The following is a 16305-nucleotide window of genomic DNA, read 5'->3' on the forward strand; positions in this document are numbered from 1 at the left end:
CGCCTGTGGCAGCAGCCACCGGCGACAACAAAGACAAAGTAGAAAAGAATCAGAAAACCTGCTCTGATACCATGTTAAATATAGTGAAAATTATGTATTGGAATTAATCCCTTGTGTTAAATACACACATAGGGTTCTCTATTTATAATAGAAGAAATATGGACTAAGTCCAAATACAAATGAATATGTAAGAATAAAATAAAATAAAATAAGAATAATGTTTCCCTAATAAACATATAGGGACTATATTTCCCTAATTATAATAAACACAATATAAACTAAATATAATATCTCTAACACTCTCTACATGGTTTTCCCCTTAAGACAACCAATGTCTCTAAGGTTGAAACATCCAACTCCAAATTCATTGAGAATGAATATCAAGAGTATCTAAGGTTAAAGTTTTATAGCTTGACACAAACATTTGAAACACCAAGTACATCAACAACTAACTTGCAATCCATGAAAGGTCAAAATTCTTGGGTAATTGACTCATGTGCTTTTGATCACATCTCTGGTGATGCTTCTTTGTTCTCATCCCTTTCCTTACAGAGAGACCATGATTTCATAACCTTGACAAATGGCTCTAAAACTTCCTCAAAGGGAGTCAATCAAGTTTCACTTTCCCCTTTCCTAAATCTCAATTTTGTTCTCTCTGTTCCTAATTGCCTTTTCAATATGACTTCATTAAGCCAATTAACCAAAACATTAAATTACTCCATAACCTTTGATAACAAATCATTTGTTATAATTTTCTAAGTTATCACCGATTGTCGCCACGCTATTGTTCTTTTCTATCCTCAGTGTCTTCTATTACTAACAACCAAATCAAAGATTTATCAAAGCTCATCAAATAAGTGTTTGTTCTCACATGTGTTCAACAACAAGCATATCTTAGAACTTCATCAACTTTTGCACATCATCTAACTCACATTTCATACACAATTTATTAGGTCAAAAGGTCTTTCTAAGGTTGAAACTTGGCTTGGCTAGAAGAATAATGTTTTTTCATGGATTCAAATTCATTACTTGAGAAGAGAAAAACAAGTAAATGACTCAATCAATCAAGTAAATCCTCAAATCCCCATATACAAAAGTAAACCCCTCACCATATTTCTTTCACTGCTCAACCTTCTTTTTCAATTCATGCACCCTTTTTATTATTTTGCTTTTATTTTCTACACGCACACGCGCACGCGCACACACACACATATATGAATGAACAGAGAAAGAGACTTACAATTTTAACTATTTTCAACCATTTTAACTTTCATATAGAAAATGATTGAGTTCATAATCATGAAATAGATTGTAACAACAGGAACTTAGAAAATTTGATTAAGATAAAGGTAAAGCTTCATTGGAATTGGAATTCATATATCAATTGATGCAAACAACCTTATACAATTTATCTCCTACTCATTCAAACATTCACAACAAAGGTTTACTAGTCCTAATTCCTTACGAATAAGTTCTAAATCCATACATTAAATTACTAATTCCTCAGTTCTTTTAACGTACAATTTGCATTAAATTTTGTTGTTTAGAATGACCAAGAGATTGAAACCATTCCTAGATCCAATTCTCTTGGTCGCTCTATCTATGTCTATGTTCTAAAATTCACCTTCCAATGACTAGACACACTCGATTAAGACATTCCATCATACACATAAAATTTAGATAAAGTATATGAATGAACAAAGACTTTATTGTACAAGAGAATTACATCTAGTTGAGTACATGATATCCAATCCTAATGAAAATGGATTTTAACTACTCCTAACCATTTAGAACATACAAATTTGACAAAAGCACAACGTCTTGATGAACTTGGAGTAATCCCTAACAGGTTTCTTGAGTTTCTTCGTGTTCCCGCAACCAGACTTGCCTCTATTTTTCTCTTTCTCGACTAATAAACCACTTATACAACTTGACTTTTCATTAGGTAAGCATACATGTATTCATTGGGTGAAAAGTCAACAATCTCCCTATTAACTGCACATGCTCGCTGAGCAAGATATCCATTCACCGAGAGAATATTTGTATTCTTGGTTGAGCGAACCTGTTGTGTGTGTGTGAGAAAATCCTGGCAGCAACTCTCAAAATCAAAGATGCTTCTTTTTCTTGTACAAAACTCTCACAAGGACACTAACCTAAAACCTAAGCAAAACAAGAAAATAACACATCTTCGCATGAGGAGAAAACACACGTGAATAAATACAAATTAAAGGGTAAAATAAGTGTGAATAATAAATAATTATCACACTTATCAATTCTAAAAAACGTGGAAAAAGCACTTGATCATCCTAGATGGCAATAAGCCATGATTTTAGAAATGCAGACTTTTAACCAAAGTAATACTTGGGAATTAGTTCCTTTCCACCTAGGAAAAAGGTAGTTGGATGTTAGTGGGTTTATACCATTAAACTTGGCTCTAATGGTGAAGTTGATCGTCACAAGACACAGTTAGTTGCAAAAGGGTACATTTAAGTTTATGGCCTCGATTAAGTGATACTTTCTCTCCAGTGACCAAGATGACTATTATCCGTCTCTTTCTTGCCATGACAACAATTCGCCGGTCACTCCAACGAGATATCAAAAGTGCATTTCTATCTGGTTATCTTTTAGAAGAAATGGCCTCAAGCAATCACCACGTGTTTGGTTTGGTAAATTCAGCTCAATGGTTCAAACTTTTGTGCTAAAACAAAGTGAATCATATCATTTAGTTTTTTATTGCAATACCCCTTTTTTGGGAAATGTATTTACCTAATAATTTATGTTGATTAAATACTCATCTTTGCCTGTGGAGAAAATATATCTTCATAATCCAATCCAAAAATTTGTGTGTAGCCTTTGGCTATAAGTCGAGCTTTGAAGCCATCAATAGTACTATCAGGACCAACTTTGATAGCAAAAACCACCTACAACCAGCAACAAATACCAAACTGAGTTTTAATACCAAACTGAGTTTTAATTTCACCGTCATTATCACTTCACAAAGTTTGAATAAAAATACCAAACTGAATTTTAATTTCATTATAAAAGGTTTGAAAAATATAAAATAAATTAAAGTAATTTTTTCATTAAAAATAATCAAATACATCTGGAATAATAAAATATTATAAAAAATATAATATTTATAAAAAATATAATATTTATAAAAAATATTAAAATATTTATAAATAATATAATATTTTATTGTTGTAGGATTTTATAAATAACTTTTTAAATTTTTTTAATCGAATATTATTGTTATATATTAGATTAGGTTTAAACCTCTTTTTGGTCCCTAAGTTATGAACGAATGTTCAGTTTAGTCCCCGCTTTTAAAAATGTAAACTTTTGGTTCCTAAGTTATAAAAAATGTATCAAATGAGTCCTTTTTTAATGTTCATGGTCAAAGTACAAAGAGCAATCTAAAGTGCTATTATTATTAAGAAACAAATAAGAGCAATTTAAAGATGTAGCAGTTGTTAAAAAAACAACCAAAAACAGTATTTCAAGTCAAAAAATGACTCATTTGATACATTTTTTATAACTTAGGGACCAAAGATTTACATTTTTAAAAACGGGGACTAAACTGAACATCCGCTTATAACCTAGGGACCAAAAAGAGGTTTAAACCATTAGATTATTATATTATATTTTTCAGTATTTTTTATATTTTTCTAATATGATTATTTAATTAGCTACACCATTTTATATAAGATATACTACAATTTATATGAAACAACAAAATGATGTTGGACTGATCCCAAAAGCCCATAAGAGAATAAAGGAAACCCTAAGCTTCACCAAACTTTATTCCTACCCTTAGTTGAGCAGCATGAGTGCGACAGCAGCGCATCACCAACACAACACATGAAGATCATTGGCAAGCTACTAGCAAAAGAACGGAGAACAACCAGAACAAAACTACATTGCATCAACGATCACATGACAAGTTGCAAGAGTGACAACACAGAGAGCTTGGAACCCTTATTGCGAGTTGCAATGGAGAGAAGAAAGCCCAGTTGATATCACATACAAAACTATAATCTTTGTTGTCTTTTTGGATTTGAAGAAAAGTCACATGGACTCACTAACTCATTTGTTAGATCGCGAGTTTAGTCAAGTTCATCGAGTTCACGACGAGTGTAACAAGTTTACTACCAAGTTAACTTGATATGAGTGTGGGAATATAAACTTGGATGATTCTACGAGTTGAATTGCAAGTTTGATAACCATGGGTATAACATGGGAACCCAAAATCTAATCATAGACATGAGAATATTCTTCAACAAGTCTATGTAAAGCCAATACCACGAAGAACTTTGATCATTGTTCTATTTCATGGGCGGAAGAAAAAGAACATGGATCTTACCCAAATAATCCGTCATAGAATCCTGATTTCGAAGAGCAACAACATTGAAAAGATTGTAACAAACACCATAACATAAAGACGTTAAGTATAATTTATTTTAAAGAAGATTGGATGGTATTCTTGAAGATCATACATAACTGAGCATCAATTATCTTCCAACGGGAAAAATCACTGAGAGAAATATCAGTAACTTTTTGAGTAAGATGATTAAGATGCCTCTGACTCTCAAAGCCAAGACACACTAATGGCAAAAAAGATACTGAAAGACGCCATAGAAGAAGAGAGAAAAAAACCCTAAAACACCAAGGTTTCAAGGAAACAAGCATAAATCTTGAAAGAGAAAAAGGAGACAACTCTAGCATTGTTGATCATTGCATAAATGATATGATCCTATCCAAAAAAGAGTATGATCATTTCTAAATTTGATTCCTCCCGTAGAATAAAAAGAAAAACAGAGAAGAATGCAAAAATAAAATAGAGATGGAAATGTTACAATCTAGCAAATTGATGAATCAATGCAGATTCGCCACAAAGATCTCAATCTTTGATAAGAACCAGTGTTATATGATAAGAACCAATAAAATCCTCTCTCAATAAATTCAAAATTCAAATATTGACTATCAAAAGCTTTAAGCTCTAGATACCATATTAAATATAGTAAAACTAGGTATAAGATTAATCACAATATATTTATAATGAAGAATGATACATGTATATATGGCAACCAAACACAAATATGATAAATAGATGATATTGTTAAAAAACAATATCAACAATATCTACCAATATCAAACAATATCAACCGTATCTACCAATATCAAACAATATCAAACAATATCAACCGTATCTACCAATATCATCAGAAGTGTATGTTTTCCTAATTAACATAAAACGCAATATATCTAATAGTGTCCAAAATCTTCACTAATTATAATGTCATTTTGTCACTTTTAGTTCGTAGTGTTTGTTACTTAGTCTATGCTGAGGTGAAATAATCAATCAAGACAAGCTTAGTTGACTTTATTGATTCCTCCCTCAGCATAGACGAAGAGGCAACAGTGAAAATTATAAATTAAAACCAACATAAAAATGGTAGATGCCATAATTAATGACTATTTTGGACTACTCAAATTAGGCAATCTCATGTCCATAGTTTCAAGCCAATATTCCCTCAAATATTTGGACAAGAGTATTAAAGCTTACGGAGGTGTGATAAGTTACTCATGAGCCTTTAACCTGACTCAGATACCATGTTAAGAAATGAATTTTAAATCTAACTCAACCCCACAAAACCAACTTGTAAAATGAGATTTATACTCACTTATATACTATGAATTGGTCTTATTTCTAATCAATGTGAGACTTTCAACAAACTTTAATTAGTTGACAAAGACCAAAAGTCAGTCCTCGTGCCCAAGATGTACAAGGCCTCAATAATAAGGTTAAATAATAGAAAATATATTTGGTAGTAAATAAATACACTTGAATACTGACTTTTGGTTGTTATTCTAGTACTCGATCATCCGAATTATTGAGAAACAAACAACCCAAATCAATTCTAACATATGCTAAATTCCCTCTTTCTAACAGTTTTTAGGTAGTAGATCCCGCACATTGGATATGCTTGATTTCTAGAGTGGGTTGCCTGACACCCTATCTACCCAAGGGCCACTGTCTAAGTGGTCCAGTTTAATATGAAACAATTTATTAAAAGTGTATCTTGTTTGCAAAAGTACTCGGACAATGATGATATTGAGTAACCCGTTTAAACACAGCAACGATGATATTGAGTGACTCGTTCAAACCCAAACCGATGATCCTCAGAGACCTACTCATATTACCAACAAACTTGGTCGGAATTAGTCTGAGCCTTTCCTAAAAAAATTTGCAATCTAAATTTTTATTGAAATTGAAATTTTCATTAAAAAGTGAATAAAACTTTTAACCAGAATTGTAGATCTTACTGGCAAATTCTTCAAATCAGGCAACTCTTGTCCGCGTCTTATGCAATTGAATAAGGATAACATTATTGAGTCTCGGGTCGTGGCTAAAAATGCTTCAACACATTCAAAAGCGGCGCTGTACTATTCCACCCTTCTCCATTGTCTCAAGCAGTCATGGTCAACGTCTTCCACCTTCCCTGTCACGGTCACACCCCAACCAACAAGCATGCTACACATATATTAATTAACAGATCAGTGTCTAGTAATTAATTCAAAAAAACATAGACTAAATAGACAGCGAAAGAATCAATCACCTTCTTTCAAGCAAGCACCCTTTAAAGTTCAAAGTCAGAATCAATCACCTTCTTTCAAGCAAGCACCCTTTAAAGTTCAAAGTCAGAATCAATCCATCAATCAACCAGATTGAAGATGGACAGACTGGTGAAAGCAGAAGCAAACGAAGTCGAGGTGATGTTCTTAAAGGGCCAAAAGTGCAGCTCCTCCTTTAAGCTAACAAATCTAATGCACACCATGTCAGTGGCAGTTTCTCTAACCACCACAAACCCATCTCTATTCTCCATCAACAAACACTTCTCCACAATCCCACCACTCTCGTCCGCATCATTCACCCTTCACCTCTCCCACACCTCCGACCAACCCCATCTTTCCGACCCCCCCGATGCCATCACCGTCCGAGCCACCATGCTCCCCACCGGAAAGGCCACCGTCGACCATCTCCGCCGCCTCTTCTCCAAACCCGGCCCCCACGTCTTCCGCGACGCCGTCTTAACCATCTCCCTAGTCGGACCCCACGTCGCCGAATACCTCATCTCCCGAAAACCCCAATCCCACAACCTCTTCACGAAAGCCATATCCGCGTGCACGAGATCGCAGCTCACGGAACTGCTCAAACCCGCCGTCGAAAACGGCAGCGCAGAGGCCGTCGCCTACTTGCTCGACGCCGGCGCGGACGCTACCGCGACGGCAGAGTCCCTCATGCCATCCGCAATCAGGTCGGGGAACCTCGACTTGGTGAAGCTTCTGGAAGCTTCTGGTTGCGAAATCGTGGAGTCAGTTCTGCACGAGGCCGCGGCAACGGACCGAATCGACGTGATGGAGTTTCTGTTGGAGCTTTGCAACGAGAAGTTGGAGGTGGATTCGGTGGACTCGGAGGGGAGAACTCCGATTCACGTGGCGGCGAGGGAGGGGCACGTGAGGGTTATCGAGTTCTGCGTCTCGATGGGAGGAAACCCTAATCGGGTGGACTGTAAGGGGAGGACCCCGCTCCATTACGCGGCGAGAAAGGGACACGTGAAGGCCGTGGAGTGTTTGTTAGAATGCTCAGACGTGAAGTGCGCGAAGGACAGGGAAGGGAGAACGGCGTTTTGTGTTGCGGCGGAGAGTGAAGAGTCCGACGCGCGCAGGCGTTTGGTGGATTTGCTGGGGTTGGGCGACGCGCTGATGCGTGCGGCGAGGGTGGACGATGTTCAGGGCGTGAAGAAGTGTTTAGGGGAAGGGGCGAGTGTGAACGGGAGGGACCAGAACGGGTGGACCCCACTGCATTGGGCTGCGTTCAAGGGTCGAATAAAGAGCGTGAAGGTGCTGCTTGAACACGGTGCTGAGGTTGATACTGTGGATGATGCTGGCTACACTCCCCTGCATTGTGCTGCAGAGGCAGGGCATTTGCAACTTGCCCTCTTCTTGATCACTCATGGTGCTTCTCAATCACATCTCAAATCCTTTCCCTATCTTGCAGCTCACCCTCTTCACTTGTTCGAATCTTTCCAAAATCAGGTTTCTCTTCCTTCTAAATCTAACACGCTCATGTACCACTGAATCCAAATCTCTGTTTTGTGTATATATTATGTGTAGTGTGGAATCGTCCCTGGTGATTGATTGCTTGGTTGATGAAATGAGAAATGAAGCTGTACAAATCCAATTCAATAATAATGATAAGCGAAATCTCAACAGTTACTCTGAAATTGATAATGTAATATCATTCATTTACCATGGAATTGATAGTAGATTTAGACAAGAATTTCATTTGATCATGGTGACGCGTGCCACGCCATGCATGGGTGTGGGAGCGATCTTGAAGGCTCAAATTTCAGACATCAGACGAAGTTGAAAACATGAGTTCTAAAATCATCATTTCATTGGCCACATTAGGCACACAACCGATAATGAAGTTTGGACGAGTTCTTAAATGGGTTACCGTTATACTTCACTGATTTCTATTTTTTTTTAATTTTACTAAATATTTTATTCTTTTTCTATTTCTCATTCTACATGTGAGTATACTAGAGTTTTACAAGTTTCATTAACTAAAAAAGTTATCTTATTTGCTCTCGTTTTTTTATCATTAGGTGAGATTTTCTTCCATGTCTAAATAATTTTGTATAATTTGAGTTTTATTCTTATATTTTGGAGTTGTTGTTTATTGTGATATAAATAATTGTAAAATAAGGAGAGCTTAAGTAGATTGTAAAAACAAAAGAAAATTTTGTGATTTTGAAAATATATATATATATATATATATATATATATATATATTTTAAATTTAATTTAAGTATTTAGAATGAATGTATTTGATATTTGATAATACCATTGTCCTGATTTAATTAGTAAGTTATGATTAGCATAAATTCGTTAGAATGAATATAGTTAATGGAATGGAAATTGGAATCTATAGTGAGAATATGATAGTAGTTTCTGGTTTGTACATTTGTTGGGTTCATGATTTTGAGTACACTCAGTTTTCTTTTTCAAAAATGCATCATTCAAATATTCAAATGAAGCTCAAACAATATGTTGTATCGTCTAAGAGAAAACTTTATCGTTTAAGTCTGTGAGTTGTCACTTAAGCAACATACTCACATTTAAAGTATCATTCCTCTTGTTCAAAATTCAATGTTTTCAATCAAATCTGGATTATATAATAGATTTAACATGTTGTAACGTTGATAAATAATGAGTGATATCCTCGTAACTAATAAATGTGTGATTTATGTAATAACTATGGAGTACTATCAAGTTTTTTTTTAGTATTATGTGATATCTCAATTATATATATAATATAAAAGTTCACACTCATAATATAAAAGAACAGTTTTGAAATGGCAGATAAGTTTAGGATTACAGTCATCTCAAAACATCAACAAAATTTAAAACTTAAACATGATAAAGTGTTTCAAAATAATACAACTAAATTTGGAAATCCTAGGAGGACTAAGAAGCAACATCATCGTCCTTCAACACTTGCTCTAGGGACACCTCCTCAACATCTGCTCACATCCAAGTGAATGATCATTGCAAAAGAAAGACATACAACACACAACACAAAAGCAAGGGTGAGCTAGGTATAAAAATAATGTTATACAATCACACACAACATGCAATTCAAAGCAAATATACTAGACTACACAAACATTACTCTGTTCACTTTAAAACGACTCATCCAGACTAGAATGATTGTCGAGCTATGGTGGGTCATGCGCTCGTGGTGGCATTTACTGCTTTGCAAAGCCATTGCCAATGAGTTTCACCCTACCACATTCACGAGGTTAGTGTGTACCGCGCCTTGGAGCATACTGAAAGCCTCTTAGACTAAGACCTCCTGCTACTACTCACGACATGATTTAGTCTTCTTTACTTGAGAATGATTAATCATTGTAGTTTCAGGATAACCCCCAATACTGAGCTTCCATGCAAATCATTCTACACACACTAAAAGCGCACCACCATGGATCCTCTCCTCGAGGATAATGGAATTACGTCCATGAACCATACTTGTTACATTCAACCACCCAAAATCATTATCCCAGTTCCTCTAGAATGCCCAAAAACACCTCCTTAACACTTGACCTTTTATCAAATCAAAGCTACAACAGAATTCTCACCACAAACACTTCCAATATACACCATTTGAGAAATCAGATTCGTCCAGAACAGTTTACCCACACAACATTACAGGTTCACAACTTAGCACTCAAGCACATGCAATTTCAAAAACAACAAAGAAGGATGCTTCTAGTTGCTTGCAACCAGTAGAATAGCATACCCTAAGTTCTAAAACAACAAAGAAGTAAGGTAGAACTACTTACTGTCATAATGAAAAAAAACAATTGGTTCAAACTAGAGCCCTCGACGTTGTGGACGCTTGGGCACCACCTAAATGAACATGCATTGAGTCAGTAAACTTGAAGGTTAAAGAGAAGGCAGAGCACTTGGAGTTCTGAGTTCTAGAGAGAAGTTGGGTATTATGCTAATGAACCAGAATATATTTTTAAAACCCATTTATGCTGGAAAAAAAAACAAAAGAAAAATCTGGTCTCATTAGATTAATACATGTGTCCACCCTTTTTAACCCATTTTCTAGGTCCTTACAAGTCAAATGTACAAAAGTATTAGGTGTTGAAAGTTTATGAAAATTTTTTATATCATATTTGATGACAATCCTTTAATTAGGATAAGTTAAATCTAGAAGGAAAGCTATGGTGATGGTTGCATGTTGGAGTGGTTGTGGAAATATAATGGAAAAGAGACTAAGACTCTTAGTTATGTGTTATTTTATGGTGATAGAGGTGATGTTCTAAGAAGACTCTGTCATGATTAGAAAGTGTGTCATCAATATTTTATAAGAAAGAGTTACAAATATTTAATAAAATATAAAAAATTACTCAGTTATACAAAGTTGTTAAATGAAAATTATGTTATAAAAAATAGATTATAAGAGAATCCAAATATTATAACAAATGTTTATATTTAGGTTTAAACTTAATGATAATTGTTATACATTTATGATTAATAAATTTAATGACTTTATGTAAGGGCCTTAAAATTCAGTAAAGTTATTGGGCCTATTGTTAAGGCAACCCAACCCATAAACTAAGGACAACATGGTTTGTGGGAGAGGACTTCTCAGAAGTCTGATTCACTTTTGCTCAGACCCTTTCTCTCTCTAAAAACTCTTTGCCCTAAAATCCTCTGCCTTCTCTCTACAATTTCAGCACTTTAAGTCGTTCGTTTCTTGATTGGGTGCTGTCAAATCGCTCTTGACACATAGGGCTTTGATTTGAACCGAACATTTCTTCATTCTGACTAGTAAGTAGATTTCCCTTTTTTTTTTCTTCACTGTTCTTGTAACTAGGGCATGCAACTTTACGGTTGCGTGTGACTAGTAAGTATTCCTCTTCGTATTTCCTGTCCAAACAAGCTCTAAGGGCTTTACTCTACACCATTCTGGTGGCTTATAGGTACTATGGAGTTTCCTCTGTGGGGAGGTACGGTTAGGGAACTTTTCTATTGAGCTGTACTGTGAAGATCAAAGAGGTAAGGGGAGCTGATTATATATTTTAAATCATTGTTTGGTATATATGTATGTGATGTATAAAATAATATGTTGTTTGCTTGAACGTGCATTTTATGCTTGAGTGGTATGTACTTAAATATTGAAATTGGGCATGTGGAGTGGTATGAGCTGAAACTGTTAAAGTGTGTGGTTGTGATTGACTGTGTTGGGAAAGGTCTTGAGTGAGGATTCTGAACTACCGTGTCATGGGTAGTAATGGGGAGCACATGTACTGTTTCAGGTTACTATGAGAGGAAGTGAGATATATAAAATTGGGTATTTGATGTCTAGACCATTGTAGGACCAGTTGTAATAACTTAGATAATTAAATTATAACTTATTGAGAGTCCTTCTTTGTTGGTAGGATAAAGGAACCTTAAAAACGTGAGTTGGCACATCCCTGATCATAGAGCAGCCCTGGCCTGATCCAGTCAGTTATGACTAGTCATATGTGCTAGCGCCGAAGGTGAGTCTGATGCGCTCAAACATCTTATTCCTCTCCGATGACCAATTGGGATGTAAGGAGGAGGATTGGGGAAGATAAGATCTTTACTGTGATTATAATTAGGTAAGTAGTAGTTCACCAAATGGGAACCATTTTGGGTGTTTGATGGGAAGTGAGGGAGTGATTTTGGGAAGTATGAGTATTGGGTGCATTGGGTCTGTTTGGGAAGCATAGGCAAGTTAATTCTCACTTGTTAGAAGTATAAAACTAAATAAAAATACTTTAGAAAGGGTAGAATCAAACTAGAGTCTGTAAGTCATAGGATTGGGTATTTTAGACGTAAACCCAAGCATAACTAGTTTAAAATCACCTTATAATTGCTAAAATCCAACTAGACAAATTTATATAGGTTCCTTTCAGATTTAGGTGTGTTAGAAGTTAGGTGAAAGGGGTGGAATTGGTGTGAGGGGTATGAGTTGCATGATTCTACAGAATTGGCGTTCTATAGATCATGCAGACTCGCTATGCGGATTGTCTCACATAGCGAGTCGCTCCAGAGGAGTACTCTCTGTTTGGGGTCTCTCGCTATGCGAACTGGTGCGCTATGCGAGAGACAAAGGTCTGGGGCCTTTGTCACATTAATTCGCAAGGCGAATTATGTGTGCGCTATGCGAATCAGCCTGTATTCGCTGTGCGCTTTGCGAAAAACGTTGTTCTTGATTCACTTCCTTTGGGTTTACTTTGTTGTTTTAAGATGAACTTGTTTAGTTTGAGAAGTATGATTTGGAGTGTAATTTGGTATATTGTTGATGTCAAAACTTGTATGTTGATCAAGATTCAAGGTATGAGAGATCAAAGGTAAAAATGGTACGATTTCAAGGTGGTTGTGGTATGTTCAAAGTGTAGAATCTCTCGGTGAGATTCTTAATGTTTTAGAATGAAAGTAGGAGCTCAGTCTTGGGGGTCTTCCTGATGCTCCAATGGTCTTTCTTCTCACGTAGAGAGGATTTGACCATTTGGTGAGGAGTAGTAAGAGGTCTTAGTCTTGGAGGCTTCCAGTATGCTCCAGGGCGCGGAACAGACTAACCTCGTGAGTGTGGCAGGGTGGAGGAGCCCAAGTATCACAAGCCACCACAGGTGCATGACCCGCCATAGCTCAACTATCATTCTAAAGTCCGGACGAGTCAAATCTAGAAGATAACTTGCTACGATCATTGTTGTAAACTGTCTTAGTTGTATGTACTTTACTTGAGCTTAATCTGGTATATATATGTTGTTATAATTGCATTCTTTTTATATAATTAGGTCATCCTTGCATTTGCTTGTGTTTGTGTCATGTTTGCGTTTGTTTTCTTTTGCGATGATCATCCACTTGGGTGAGAGCAGATGACGAGGAGGTTACTTTGGAGACAACTTTGGATGGGGATGGCAGTGTTGCAGTCCAGTCCACTATGCTTCACTTGATTAGCCTTTTATTTTGAAGAACTTTGTCATGTTCTAAGTTTTCAATTCCTTGTATTTTTCAGGAAAAAACTTTAGTACTTCATTTTCAAATTCTAAATACTGTTTAAGGATGACTGTAATCCTAATTACTTCTCTAGCTGCTTTGATGACGTCTTATTTATATATTCTTTTTCTATATAATTGGGATGTCAGAATTTATGATTATAAATATATTGATACTAATTATTAATTTTTAATCATTAATCCATTTTTTTTTTGTAATATTTTGGAATTATAATTTTTCATGATCGATGATTCTACAAAGAAAGGGATAGATATATCTAGTAGACATTTCAAAAACACTTTTCTTTAGTTATTTTTGTTTGCTTTGTATATTTAGATCCATGTAATATAAGCATATACTAATTACAATAAGAAAATTACTCATTTAAACTAACTATTGTCTTCTAAATATGTTAAATTGATTAGCGTCTATTTAGGTGAAAATAAGTTTGAATTATTTAAATATAAAATCTATTTTTAGTTTTTATTTAAATTTAAAAAATTAAAAATTAGATATTAAGGAAATGAAAAATATTATACTGATGGTATTTTTCCAAATAAATATATATCTTACAAGAACCCGGGTTATACTACAAAATATTACTTTATATTATCCTTTATTAAGAAAATCTCCTCTGTTTGAAAATAATATTGACAGTGTAACTATTTATTTTGTTTTAAAAAATAAAATAGTGTATAATTGTTATTTCGAAATATAGTTTTGTGTATTTTGTAAACATATTTAAAATATTTTATACTTAGATAAGATCTAAATATAACACATTGAATATGTTAACATAATTATCACCTTTATATATTATGCATATAAATTGAATCATGTATCTCATAATTTGTAGACATGACAAATCAGTTTTGTACCTTAAATAAAACATTGACACTCAGATTTTCTAGAGTTCTCTTATGGTTTAAACTTTTTTTTCGTCCTTAAGTTATAAACAGATGTTCAGTTTAGTCTCCGTTTTAAAAATGTAAATCTTTTGGTCCCTAAATTATAAAAAAGATGTATCAAATGAGTTCTTTTTTTACTTGAAATACTGTTTTTGTTCTTTCTTAACAATTGTTACATCTTTAGATTGCTCTGATTGGTTTCTTAATAATAACAACACTTTAGATTGTTCTTTGTACTTTGACCATGAACATCAAAAAATGACTCATTTAATAATTTTTTATAACTTAAAAATTAAAGATTTACATTTTTAAAAACGGAAACTAAGGTGAACATTGACCATTAGAAGTTTAAACATTCTCTTGTTGAACATAAATGTCGTACCAATTCACAACGTCATTCTCAGTGACTAAAGGCATTTATTCTCATTTAATGAAAGAGACAGAATGGTATATTAATCATTTTGACGTGGGCTTCTTATTATTTTATTATTCCCAAAAGCCACTTTTAAAATTATTTATTCATATTCTCAGAATATTTTTATGGCATTGTTGAGATTGTAAAACAAGTCATGGGAATAAAAGAAAGATAAATAAGTATTCAAAGGACACATATGACCTATTCTAGTAAAATCACTTTTCATTCTTACATACTCAATTCTTCTCTTTAGGTTTTTCTTTTTCCAACACCTTCATTTAATTTTACTCAACCTTTCAATCTTTTATTTCATATTGCTTTGTCAATCTTCCTATTTTATAAACACGATACGTACGTGAAGAGTAATACGTGATTAATAAGTATTATATAAAATATTACGACACAATTTTCTAACCAAAAATTTAAAATTATATATTTATAAAAAATAGACTTCTCTAACTTAATTATACAAAAATAATTACTTCATAAAATATCTTATAAAAATCAGGAAAAATATTATCTTATTTTATAATTCGTGAACTTTCCCTTAAAATTTTCGATATATTTCGTGACATGGAGGTTATCAAATTTGCTTCTGTAAAGACTTTATTTAAAAGCCAATGAATTTTTCCAACTATAGGCACTACATCATTTTCTATTTCTTTTTTCTCTTTTTTTTTTTCAAATCGCTTTCATTGAAGCTTTTTGCCATCAATTTTGATGATGATATACATACTAAAGATATTATATAATAGTTACTGATTAAGGAACATCCCAATTTAAGGAACCCATGTATTAAATGTTTACTTAAAGACAATAACTGTAAGATATTATTTTGTAAATGTTACTAGTTTGATAAATTTTTTTTTAAATATATAAAATAAATTATTGAATATCTACTGTAATATTTTTATCATTAAGAGTATTATATGTTATTTTTATTCTATATTTACTTTTAATTAATTTATTATTATATCTTATTTATATTTAAAAAATAAATATAAAATAAAGATAATATATTTAACTATTAATAAAAAAACTTTCAAATTTTTAATTTTTATGATAAGTGAATGGTAATGTAACATCCGGTATTAATAAAAAACATTCAAATTTTTAATTTTTATGATAAGTGAATGGTAATGTAACATCTGGTAACTTACAGATGACTGTCCCCACACATCAACACGAGGCTTTTCAATGTGTTTTGTCTTGGTGGAAGCCTGTTACGAACTGCACTCTGTGCCTCTCGCACGTGATCAGTCCCCACCCTGGTCAATGTCCAGATGTCACATGTCCACCAGCTTCTGCTTGGTTCGTCCTCGAACCACACCGTACTGGGAGAGGTTAGGCTCTGATACCACTTGTAACATCCCG

At 34.1% G+C, this 16305-nt stretch overlaps 1 protein-coding gene and 1 long non-coding RNA gene across 5 annotated transcripts; one reads left to right on the plus strand and one right to left on the minus strand.

Moving 5' to 3' along the window:
* Positions 1-335: 335 nt before the first annotated feature.
* On the minus strand, positions 336-6759 carry LOC111242257. Its single transcript, XR_002669076.1, has 3 exons — positions 6621-6759; positions 6328-6535; positions 336-2160 (listed from the first exon to the last, which is right to left on the minus strand). It is a non-coding gene; the product is annotated as an uncharacterized LOC111242257 (long non-coding RNA).
* On the plus strand, positions 6535-13690 carry LOC106772639 (ankyrin-1-like). Of its 4 annotated transcripts, XM_022784727.1 has the most exons (3): positions 6535-8100; positions 11562-11637; positions 13488-13690. In XM_022784727.1, the coding sequence occupies exons 1-3, from the start codon at positions 6736-6738 to the stop codon at positions 13580-13582; spliced, it is 1536 nt and encodes a 511-aa protein (XP_022640448.1). In that variant the 5' UTR covers positions 6535-6735; the 3' UTR covers positions 13583-13690. The 4 variants fall into 4 exon arrangements, with proteins under 4 accessions (XP_022640448.1, XP_014514657.2, XP_022640449.1 ...); XM_014659171.2 differs by lacking the exon at positions 11562-11637 and having other exon boundaries at positions 13488-13657; XM_022784728.1 differs by lacking the exon at positions 11562-11637 and having other exon boundaries at positions 13407-13519.
* The last annotated feature ends 2615 nt before the right edge of the window (positions 13691-16305 follow it).

Source organism: Vigna radiata, chromosome 8 (genome assembly GCF_000741045.1).
Source record: "Vigna radiata var. radiata cultivar VC1973A chromosome 8, Vradiata_ver6, whole genome shotgun sequence".
NCBI classification, from domain to species: Eukaryota; Viridiplantae; Streptophyta; class Magnoliopsida; order Fabales; family Fabaceae; genus Vigna; species Vigna radiata.

Excerpts from the sequence above, each read along its gene's own strand:
- LOC106772639 (XM_022784727.1), top strand. The coding sequence starts at position 6,736 with ATGGACAGACTGGTGAAAGCAGAAGCAAACGAAGTCGAGGTGATGTTC. Across the intron at positions 8,101-11,561 it reads TCGAATCTTTCCAAAATCAG|GTACTATGGAGTTTCCTCTG; the intron begins GTTTCTCTTCCT and ends GGTGGCTTATAG. Across the intron at positions 11,638-13,487 it reads GTACTGTGAAGATCAAAGAG|ATGACGAGGAGGTTACTTTG; the intron begins GTAAGGGGAGCT and ends GGGTGAGAGCAG.